General features: G+C 39.6%; 1 protein-coding gene across 2 annotated transcripts in view; it reads left to right on the top strand.

The window, feature by feature from the left end:
- carmil2 (capping protein regulator and myosin 1 linker 2) overlaps positions 1-12327 on the top strand; it is a 70540-nt gene that overhangs the window by 17824 nt on the left and 40389 nt on the right. For both annotated transcript variants that reach the window (XM_051383126.1, XM_051383125.1), the window contains exons 20-27: positions 526-580; positions 758-930; positions 1573-1641; positions 3250-3343; positions 3829-3915; positions 4991-5119; positions 7110-7226; positions 8332-8507. In XM_051383126.1, the coding sequence (XP_051239086.1) occupies positions 526-580; positions 758-930; positions 1573-1641; positions 3250-3343; positions 3829-3915; positions 4991-5119; positions 7110-7226; positions 8332-8507 (900 nt within the window). The remainder of the gene's footprint in view (positions 1-525; positions 581-757; positions 931-1572; positions 1642-3249; positions 3344-3828; positions 3916-4990; positions 5120-7109; positions 7227-8331; positions 8508-12327) is intronic.

Genomic DNA, 12327 nt, shown 5'->3' with positions numbered 1-12327 from the left:
CAGGATTTGCACACTAAATAATTATGGTCATTTACTGTGGACGTGGTTGGATAACATGTTGTAGGAACTTTTAAAGTTCTCTTTAAAGCAAGTGTTTTATGGTCTTTTTTAAACCTGACGTTTGTCCCTCAGGGTATTAGCTGAATGCGCTAACTATCGATTTATAGTGGAGAAACATATAGAAATGCAGATACTGGTGCCTGATAGCTCACCTGGTAGAGCTTGCGCCCCCTATACAAAGGCTGAGTCCTACCGCAGTGGCCTTGGTTCAATTCCAACCTGCTGCCCTTTACTGCATGTCATTCCCGTCTCTCTCTCCCACTTTCCTGTCTCTCTACAGCTGCTATTATCAAATGAAGGCAGTAAAAGCCCAAAAATAATCTTTAAAAATTAAATCTGAATGGCATGTTTAGGTTGAAATTGAAGATTTGCCTGTATGCTTCATGAAATGTTGCTTATGTGTTTCTCTTTTTCCATCATAGTTCTTGTTTTCCTGGTTTGATATGTACTCTTTCTGTCTCCCAGAGCTCTCACTGATGTTCTTCATCGTATAGCTCAGCTCATTCAGGATGAAGAGTGTGTGAGTGACACTTTAATATTAGCTCCCATTTCAGTAAAGGATGCATATACAGTGCATTAGGTACAGTAACAAATGAATTGTGGATCATTTCTATATACTTTAATTCATTTTCTCACTGTGAATTTTCAACAGAATAGAATGCCACAGTTTCTTATATATCTATGTGTGTGTGTGTAGCCCCTGCATTCTCTATCAGTGTGTGACTCCAAGCTGAAGACAGGGATGCACATCCTGCTGAGCGCTCTGGGCGGCCACGCTGCTCTGGCTGAGGTGGACATCAGTGGAAACAACATCGGAGACACTGGAGCAAAAATGCTGGCCAAAGCCCTGATGAGTAACACCAGACTAAGGTACACACACACACACACACACACACACACACACACACACACACACACACACCAGTTTTTTGATTTGATAAAATGTATGAATTACAGAATAATGCCAGCCTCATAATTTAAGAAAGTGTCATGGTTGTATCTATTTCTGGATGGACATGGAAACGGTTCTATTTTATATGAATACAGCAATACACTGGTACATCACCGCCACTAGATGTCACCATTTCAATATTGGAAAATAACACTGACTCTTAAACCTACAATGTATATATGTACAGTTTTCTTATCTTTCTTATCTTTATTTATTTATATTTTGAAAGTACTCTATTTTTTTGTGTGATTTATGTGTGATTTGTATATTCTTGTGTGATTGTATATTTTAAGCACTACTGCACCAAGACAAATTCCTTGTATGTGAAAAAAACTACCTGGCAATAAATCTGATTCTGATTCTGATTTGAAAATAACATTCAGTATTTGATTTGCTGCAAGAGTGTTTAGTGTTTAATGTGTTCGGTTGATGTTGCATGTAGCTGCCAATCAAGCACTACACTTTCAGCCAGACTATGAAGACCACTGCAGACCATCTTCAACCAGACTTTAACTTCAACTAATAGAAGTTGTTTTTCTTTGCTTTCTCTTTCTTTCAAGGTCTCTAACATGGGACAGAAACAATGTAACTGCCAGAGGTTTCCAGGATGTGGCTGATGCCTTGGAGAGGTCCCAAATACGCACCCCCAGACACACACATACACACACATAAGCCAGGGTGTACTATAATTCCCCAATCAGGGTTACTAGTACCCCAGGGGGTCTACAGTTTCTAAGGGGTACTTAAAAGATCCACTTACTAAGTCAGCTGTAACACCTGAATGCTAACGTAACCTACAGCAAGCAGAGAAGTGAATAAATGACTGTGGTGGACCCTAATAGTAATGTTTAAAGGAATAGTATACAGCATTGTCCTAAAAAAAACAACATATAGACTCATACAAACATAATCCCTCTCACTCAACACTTATGACCCTCTATAAGGGTCTGGGTCTGTATCTGCAGCCCTGCAGCCCTCTGTCTGTATTTTCTTATTTTGTTGTGCAGTGTAAACCTTTGTGCAGTGTGTGGAGTCTGAGTTTGGGACCTAGTAACCAGGTTACATCGTCATGGATGCATAACAATCTGTGTCCGTTTGACCGAGGGCAGACAGTATGAAGCTACCAGGGTTCCCCAGCCTCCTCGAAAACGTTTGCATACATAGAAACATCTGGAAATGGATTATAATGACCAAATATCGGCTGTGAATCAGCTGTGGTGATGAAGGCCAAGCATACCATGAAAGCGAGCTAACACAGTGTTACTTAAACAATGACAACCATGTGTGAGCATGTGCAAGAAGAACTCCTGGAAAATGTCCTTGAAAGGTCCTGGAAAATGATTTCTTAGAAAGAGTGGGAACCCTGGCTACGCTTTAGCTACGTTCACACAATATCCAGAAATATGGCACCTTCCTGCAGGGTTGTGCAGAGGTGTGCCTGTGTTTACCTGTGCTTCAGATTGTAATCGCTGTGAAGCAATCAGAAAATAACATTGTATTTCTCTGATTCACTGCTTTGAATGAGGAGGATTCATTCTCTATGTAGCTCAACCAAAGGTGCTCTGTCCAGCTCACTTGTGCCGGGAGGAGGGAGCCAACTTTGGTGTTTTTATAAACAGACAAATCCTGCATAGTATGCCTTTAAATGGTTAAATGGTTGACAACAGTTGAAATAGTTAAAGGTCCAGTTTGTAGGATTTAATGGCATCTGGTGGTGTAGTTGCAGATTGCAACTCCCTTGTTTCACCCTCCCCTTCCAAGAATCTTATATTCAGGTGATTATACACTAATGAAAACATACCTATGGATATTATATTCCATTTCTGGCAATAGATCCTCCTAAATGTTACACACTGGACCTTTAAATAAAAGCCTATTAAAAATAGCGATGAACACATTTGGAACATGAGGGGTGACGTCAACAAAAGGGTGCTTTAGATATTAGCATGCTAAGATATGCTAAAAACCACTAAACACCACTGATGGAAATGTCATTAGTTTAGTATTTGGTGATAAATATAGACAGATTGATAGCACTGAATAAAGATTCAGAGGATCATCAAAATTGTTACAGTTTGTCCTGAGGGTGACAGGAATGTTTGAACATCCAAATAGTTTTACAACCCAACACAATCTCAGTTTCTGAAGTGAAATGTACTGCGCAGCATGCATTAACCTGTAACTCTGTGTAGATGTGAATTTGATGGTTGGATGTAATGATGATCTATGTTGTGCAGGAACTTCACTCTGCAGCAGGTGTCTGTCCCCCTGGCTGATATCACACAGAGTTACCGCAGCAACCCTGACAGAACAAGAGAGGCCCTGCACAAGGTCAGCGTGTGCGTTTAGCACTTTATGAGTGTGTTGGCAAATGTGACTAATATGGAAAATATAATAAAAAAACAGACTGATGTACTGTATATACCATGCATTTGCTATTTCTCACATCTTTTCATGCCATCTTTCTGTTTCAATGAAAACAGAAAGAAAGCATGTAAGCATTTTTGCTAGGGAAGTTTTTTACAATTTCATTCTGGGACATTGCCTATCAATATGTTCTGGTCAGTCACAGGCTTTGAAACAAGCTTTTTGTTACTATTTATGTATCTCACTGAGAGTATGTTCAGGTAGTTGGGGGAGGACTGCAGGTAGAGTAGAGTAGCAGAGCAGATATATCAAGCCACTGTGGTGGTGAGGGATGCCATGTTATTAACTTACGTGTGTGACACAACCAATCAGTCAATGTCTGTGTGTGTGTGTGTGTGTGTGTGTGTGTGTGTGTGTGTGTGTGTGTGTGTGTGTGTGTGTTTGTGCAGATCCAGCAGTGTTTAGACAGAAACAACCAGAGACAGTCTGACAGAGTGGAACTGCAGCAAGTGTTTAAAGCTCAACAATCTGAAAAGGTAAGACGTAGAATAGAATAGACATATAGCATATGTAGTTGTCAGTTAACAACAAGAGTGAAAATACTGCTGATTAACGCTAATATAGTATAATAAAGGATAAATGTGTTAAAATACCAATATATTTTAATTGTGACAGTCAGAAGCAGACATTTTCTCCAAATATTAAATATTGTAACAACTAGATATGACTTAAAGATCCCCTCCAGAGACGTATTAAGACATAAATACAAATAGTCTGCTTGGAACAACAATAATGTATGTCTGATGTCTTTTTTTTCCACAAAAAAAGTATAATTTGCACATTAAAATCCTTTATAAGTAATCTCCTCCAGACTCTCTGAATATGCAAACGTTGTTGATTTCTAAAGTTTTCCTGTTGGACACAAGATGTCTCTTACTTCACTGTAAAGTCCATTCTCAGTGGATGTGCACTGGTGGCTTCAAGTTTCTACATCACACTGTACAAGTTGATACTGGACCAGGACTGACTTCCAAACTATTTGTGATGTCACAAATCCTGCTCGTAGGCCCCGCCCCTTAAAAATCAGATTGGCCTTTAAATTAGCATTTTCAGTTTGGCAGCATGGTTTTTTAACATGTTTTATTGCTGTGGGATTCCTGTACATCATAATATGGAGTAGAGTGGAACATTATGGATGCTACGTAGGGAACACTGCACACGCGCCGCCATTGGAAATTAATGTGCCAAAGCTGCACACAAACTGAACCGAAGCAGGTAGAGGGTGGAGTGGAGGACACTCTTGCACAAGCAGCAGGTGTAACAATTACCAACAGTACTCCAGAAAATAATGGACTGTTCATTACATGTAAGAATGGCCTGTAGGAACTCATTTATTAGTTTATTAGTAACTGGAATTATTATGTCAGTTAAGGTTTGTGTAACAGGGTCTGTGTCAACTCCAAATAAAATACAGGTTCCAACAACGAATCTTTAAAATACTGGCAGAAGTGTGGTGCATAAGTATGTGATCAATCAAACGGAACCGCCATGACAGTTTCTGTCTAGATCTGTACCCTCAGCTCTGTCTGTCTCCGTTCTCCTGCATTCTAGATGGTCCAGGGTGTGTGTCGGCAGCTGGAGGACAGCCTTAAACGTTTAAACCACTGCAACGTTCAGGAGGTCCAGGCCGACATCCAGGCAGCGCACGAGGTGCTGCACAATGCCAGGGAGTCCTTCAAGGTACAGGCTGCTCACAGGGTTTGGAAAACCACTGTGTTACGTCATTATGATGACAAAATAATCACTACGTTAATTGTCACAGAGGTATTAACTATATGTTTATTATTGCTATTATTGATGTTTGTCAAGTACAACACCACCACTAACCAGTCCCTCCAAGATTCAATGGCAGCTTCTCTAAAAATTTGCAATGCATGTTGCAATGTTTTTTTTGTTATAAGATTGCAGGAGATAATGAAAATTGTATTATTTATGAAAGGTGGTAAAAGTATACACATTCTTTAGTAGGCTCTGAAACATGCTCAAAGTATAACAGTAGGACATTCTACCAGCTGTTTCTGTGCAAAGCTAACTGAAATTTATACAAACTTAAACTTAAACAAATAGAGCCTCCTCTTGTCTGTTTTGTCTTGTTACATCTGTCATGTATGACATGCACCAGAATTGATGTTGGGAAGGCGTGCACTGATAATAATAATAATAATAATAATAATAATAATAATAATAATAATAATAATACATTTTATTTAAAAAGCGCTTTTCTGAATACTCAAAGACACTGTACAATATAATATAAGCAGAATACAAGAACATCAATCAGTAAAACAATATAAAACAGTACATTACATACGTTAAAAACACATTAGACTAGCAAAGCAAGACTGAGCTAGCAAAAATAATTATTGAAATGATAATGTGCAGGGGACTGGTTTGATTAGTGAAACTACAATGCTGTATCAGTTTAAACAATATTATGTGAGAAGGTACAAACAGAAAATCACAACTTTTGTTGGTAGTGACTGTTATGAAGAGGAGCGATTTTTCAACTGAACTGAAAGACTTGCCCTTCAGTGGGGAACTGAAATCATTATAGCGCTCTTTTCAATGTCACCAGACTTTGATAGAAACTGAAATTTTACCTCACAGGACACAGGAGTTGCTGGTTCACTGCTGCCTTGCATGGTTAATTTGTTTGTTGTTGTGTAAGTTTGTTGTTTTAACACGTTCATTTGGATCCGAACTAATGTTAATTGCTGCACATCAAGGCAGCCGTAGACCAGAAACTTCTGCAAGGTAAATTTTTGTTTTTTTAAAGGAGTTTGGTGACTTTAGAGAGCGCAAAGATGGATATAACGGCTTCAGTTCCCCATGGGAAAGGGTCTGATGGGAAGGTAAAATGGTGAAAATATAGTGTATAGTACATAGTAGTAGTATAGTTTAATTTCTTGCATTTTCACCCTTATGAACAACAACGTTTGGTACTTGATAAAAGCTCCTCATAGATTCTCGGTTTGATCAATTTTAGCAAAACTGGCATTTTGAGAGTTTGTGATTGTGCTTCTAATGTAGGAAATCACTTTCTGCCCTCCATCTGCAGTTTGCGCAACATGTAAACAAGCAGTTAACATATCTCAGAAAGTTTGAACAAAAAAGTGGCCATTATAAGCTTCTCTAAGGTAGAATAGGTGGCACAGGTGTTGTACTGGATTGCATTAGGTATACCAGGTAGTGTAAATTACGGAGCCCCCCGGTGACATTGGATAAAAAAAAAAATAATGCGTGGCCATGAGATAATTCACCTTCAGTAGCGGGATGGTTATCCATATGGAGCTGTCAGTGATGCTGTTTATTATTCATGAATAAATTTAGTTTATAGTCTTTTATATTCAAGAGTTGCTTTGTTATTCAGGGCTGGAGGAGCTTACATCTAAGTGAAGCCGGACATATCACTGTTGGTAATGCTAAATGCAGTCCCTCCAGGAAAACGCGAAATTAATTTAAACAAGTTAACAATCAACAGTCTCTGCATGGAAATGACTGCAATAATTATCTTGTGGCCACGCATAAACTATCTCGTTGCCATGCATTAACTATCTCGATAGTAATGTGTGGCCACGCATTATTTTTTTTTTATCCAATGTCACCAGGGGGGCTCCATAGTAAATGATGCTTTATGCCACTAATGTTTTTGTTGTCTCTCCCTGTTCAGTTTCTTCCCTCTCTGTATGAGGCAGGCAGGAAGTGTGCCTCTGATGGAGACCTGGTGAACTGCATCCTCGCTGACACTGCTACTGCACTGACTAATGAGTTTAACAGAAGCATACAGGTACACGTTTAACACTTTTTAAATGTTTTTGTGTTTCTGAAGGGTATGGAGGGTTACATAGCCACAGATTTACGAAAAAAGGTGTCAAATTCACTGATTTTCACTCACCGCACACAATGTTTCTTTAATTCCCCAATCACTTAAAAGTTAATTCAATTCAAGTTGAAGCTAGGCTACTGAAATGTAACAGTACATCATGATTACTCAGGATTACAAGTGAACGTCACCAACATACCTCCAAAGAGAGTTGGTAGTTTGACATTAAACTTACATGTTAAAGTTGCAGCAACACAGACCTTTTTGGGTAAACACAGGCTTTACCAATGATACTAATTAAGGTTCTGTCCTGTTCAGGTCAAACAGAGTCAGTGTGCTGCTGTTGTACACGTTGGCTCACCGGAAAGGCTCTGCTACACTAAATGGAACAGAACCTTAATTAGTGTCATTGGTAACACCTTTGTTTACCCTACTATTTTCTATCAAAATGGCATGAAATAGTCCCACTATTTCACAACCGCAGTGGTGATTTGATAATTCAGTTACACTTTGAAGAGACACATCAAAATCAGAACAATTTTTCCTCTTACCTGTAGTGCTATTTATCCATAAATATTGTTTGACTGTGAGTTGTTGGGTTTTGGAGAGATCGATAGAGATGTCTGCCATCTCTCTCATATAATGGAACCAGGTGGCACTCAGCTTGTGGTGCTCAAAGCGCCAAAATATACATTTGAAAAACTTAACAGCTCTCTTTCCAGAAATCATGACCCAGCTACTCAAGATATTTAAGATTTTCTTTGTATGTATCACCATGCAGAAGAAAGTGTGCATCTACTCATAAACAAGTGGCTCATGCTCTTGACAGCGCAGGATGTAAACATTAAAGATGTCCTCCTTGACGGAGCTGTAAAGTTAGCTAGCTCACCTGGCATCAATGAGACAGATAATGTTAGCAAGCTCACCTAGCACCACTCAGATAGATAACTTACAATAACAGATTACAGACCAAAACATTTTTCAGTGGGTACTGGTCAGATCCCAGTTCAAGCTTGGTGTTGGGAGTGGATTTAATTGCCGTGCTCAAGCCCCGTTCTGTGTGTTCCAGGAACTTGCTCAAGGCCTGATGGGGTATGCAGAGGCAGCATGTCCACAGGTGGTCCAGCGGTCCAGTGTGTGCGAGTGTCTTTCAGAGTGTGTGTCCAAAAGAAGCAGACAGACACACTCGTTCCTAAGAAGCACTCTGGTGGAGAACACAGGGCAGATCATCAACAACAGACTGCGGTAAGAACATTGACAATACTTGATGCTTAGTACAATTGGATTCACAGTCCCTCCAGGATTTTGTGGGCTTTTTGGGGGAATATTGCTGTCTAAAATGTTTGATTGTGCAGCAGCTTTTCTAAAAGAATCGTGATGCATGTTGCAAAAGTAAAAATTGCAAATATATTAAGATTTCTTTGGTATAATTCTTAAAAAATTGAGGGCAACTTGTTCCTGAGATAATAAAATTGCATAGGGGGCAGCTGTGGCTCAGAGGAAGAGCAGGTTGTCCACTAATTGGGAGGTTGTTGGTTCGATCCCCGGCTCCTCCCGCGACATGTCGAAGTATCCTTGAGCAAGATACTGAACCCCGAATTGCTACCGATGCTGTGCATCCGTGTGTGAATGTATATGAATGGGTTAGTTTCTGTTCAACGGACTTTGCCATCACTGAGTGAATGTGTGTGAAAGGGTGAATGTGGCATGTAGTGTAAAAGCGCTTTGAATGGTCGGAAGACTAGAAAGGCGCTATACAAGTACAGGTCCATTTACCACTGTTGAGAGTAAGGTATGGCTTAACGTTTTGCGCAGGAAACTACAATGATAGGGCTTTTAGTGTTTTTCGGCCACCGTAGTTTCTCCTACACATTTGGAAGGCGGAGCTGTATGTATGTATGAATTGCCTGCTAGAACAAATGATACCAAAGATCAATTTGTACGTGTACAAAAACTACACTATAGTCAGATTATGACTTAATTTGGATTCAGAACTCAAAGCTTGGGACTTGACTCCGGACTTGAGTGCAAAGACTTGAGACTTACTTATGACTTCCAAAACAATGACTTGTGTCGTTTCCCTTCAGTCTCTCTGACTAGCCTGGAAAATCAATTGAACAAAAGTTCTGTTACTGGGAAAATATTACTATGTATTATAGATCCGCCCTAACATTTTCATGGGGGGTTGTTGTCTTGTGTGTGTCATGTTTCATTCAGATGTATCACCTAGCTAGCCAACTATCTTTTTCATGAGGACCTCACTACTCCACTCAACCTGCACTATTTTTACCTTTTTTTAGGTGGGAGGAATGAAAATGAGTCATCCTCAACATTTGTGGTGTTCTGGTTTTCAGAATGATGTTGGGGAACAATTAGATACAAAATAGGATGTGGGATCTACAGGATGACTTTTTTCCTCTGCAACTATCATGTTTTTCCAAAATAAGGGGCAGAATATAGGCATTCTACACTGCGTACACAATTATTAGGCAAGTTGTATTCCTGTGAATTAATTTTATTTTTGAACAAATGCTCTCAGTCAATCCAACATGTTAATAAATCTCAAACCTGAGTATTAAATAAAGGAAAAGTGAGTTTTGGCTTTCTCAGGAGAATATCTATGTGTGCACAATTATGAGGCAACTAAATGAAAAACAAAATTTTTCCCATTTCACTTGTTTATTTTCATTTATTAGAGTGAGAATAATTAATTAAGAACTTGAAATTTACAAATAAAGACGTCTGACATTTCAACAAATATAATAGTGACCAATATAGCCACCCTTCTTTTTAATAACTGTCATGAGCCTTCCACCCATGGAGTCTGTTAGTTTCCTGATCTGTTGATCAATTTTTTTTGCAGCAGCAACCATAGCCTCCTAAATGTTCAAAGAGTTGTATTGTCTTCCCTCACTGTAAATCACACATTTAAGAAGGGCCCACAAGTTCTCAATAGGGTTTAGGTCAGGTGAGGAGGCCACACAGTGGAGTACTTGGATGCATGTGATGGAGCATTGTCCTGCATAAAAATCATGGCCTTCTTTTTTTCTTGTAAATTTTATTTATGCAAATGTTTATACATACAGGCACACACAATACAAAAAAAAAAAGACAGGAAACCAGACAAAAAAAAAAACATGCAGCCAGCAATTACTCATTACATAGAAAAGAAAATGTATAATAATACATGTCGATTCACTGAACAGATGTCCCAGAATGTCTATTCACACAGATTTAGTCCAGGAGGCCTGAGCCGGAGGGGAATGGCAAAGTCTCAGTATGTATAACTAACACAAGTTAAAAAAAAAAAAACTTTTTTAAATAAAACTGTGCAGTGCATTTAGGTCCCAGTTTGTGGTCTATCCTTCCTGATGTATTCTATGAAAGGGCCCCAGATCTTCTTAAACTTATCTTGGGAGTTAGACATAGAAAACCGAACTTCTTCAAGGTGTAAACAGGAAACCATATCATTTAGCCACCTCTTGAAGCAAGGAGGGGAAGCTGACTTCCACTCCTTTAGGATGACCCATTTTGCAATCGCCATACCAAACATGAGGGCTTGTTGTAAAGCGGATGGAAGAGCCAAAGAACCGTTGGAGCAGCCCAGTATCAGTAAGAGACAGTCAGGAACCAGTTGTCTATTATAAACAGCACTGTACAAACTGAAAATGTCAACCCAGAAACTTGTGAGCTTAGAGCAGGACCAGAAAAGATGCCCAAGAGTTCCATCAGCTGGTTTGCATTCATCACAAGTGGGAGAGATAGCAGGAAAAAGTCTATTCAGTTTAGTCTTGGAATAGTGCAACCTATGAACTACTTTAAACTGAATGAGCTGAAGTCGAGCATTAATAGAGCATGCTTTTATCCTATTTAACCCTTTCGCCCATAGCTCGTCAGAGATTACTTCACCAGTGTCCTTGATCCACGCCTCTTTAATATGGAGAGAGGGGGTTGCCATAGTGAAGAGGTTAACAAACCGAGAGATCAAATGTTTGGAGGTGGGAGGTCTGGTAATAATATCATAAAAGACATGTTGTAGGGGGGTCGCATCTAGGCGAGAAAATGATTGCTTGACTTGTAGGGAGTTTGAACTTTGCCTGGAGCTGGGCAAAAGAAGCAAAATGATTATCAATGTGGAGATCCCTGATAGTAGTTAAACCTTTATCTGACCAGTGCTTAAAGACAGCATCCATCAAACCAGGCTTAAAACAGGGGTTCTGACATACGGGAGCATGAATTGACATTTCTAGGAGGTTCAGAATTCCCCTTGAGTTGCTAAAATTATTGCATAGTGATTTAATTTTAATATCAGGTTTTGAAAACAGAATGGCTGACAAGGAGGCACCAGTAAGTGATACAGCATTACTAAGCTCAATGTCAAGCCATCTAAGGCTGAGCCCGCACTCCTCTGCACCCCCAGCCATGGACTGATTCCAGAAAACCCATGCTCTGGCGTTACAGGCCCAGTAGTTATGCCGAAGGACAGGCAGGCCTAAACCACCCTCCTCAGTGGGCTACTGTAAGTGGGCCTTTGAAATACGGGGGGCTTGGAGGCCCAGACGAAGGACATGATAATAGAGTCTAACATCTTGAAAAAGGAAAAGGTGAGGAAGATGGGCACATTCTGAAATACATTACACATTACATTTAGGGAGCACGACCATTTTAACAATGTTGACACAGCCAATCAATGAAAGGGGGAGAAGTTTCCATTTATCTATCATACACTTGAGCCTGTCAATCAGATCCATATAATTAAGTTTAAAAATAAGTTTTTGATTTCTGGGGATGTTAATCCCCAGATATGAAAAGTGGTCATGGGAAACTCTGAAGGGCAAATTGAGAAGAAAACTGGAGTCAAGACCGTTAGACAGAGGCATAACAAACGATTTCCCCCAGTTTACAGTAAACCCAGAGAATCGCCCAAAGCCATCTATCAGGTTAAGAAGGGGTGAAAGTAATGTTTTTACATCTGAAAGAGTCAGAATTACATCATCTGCGTACAGACCGATGGTACACTCGGATGTGCCGCACCTTATACCAGAGATTTGGGGGTTGGCTCTGA

Source organism: Dicentrarchus labrax, unplaced genomic scaffold (genome assembly GCF_905237075.1).
Source record: "Dicentrarchus labrax unplaced genomic scaffold, dlabrax2021, whole genome shotgun sequence".
Classification (NCBI taxonomy): domain Eukaryota; kingdom Metazoa; phylum Chordata; class Actinopteri; family Moronidae; genus Dicentrarchus; species Dicentrarchus labrax.
This window is presented reverse-complemented; position numbering and strand designations above follow the sequence as displayed.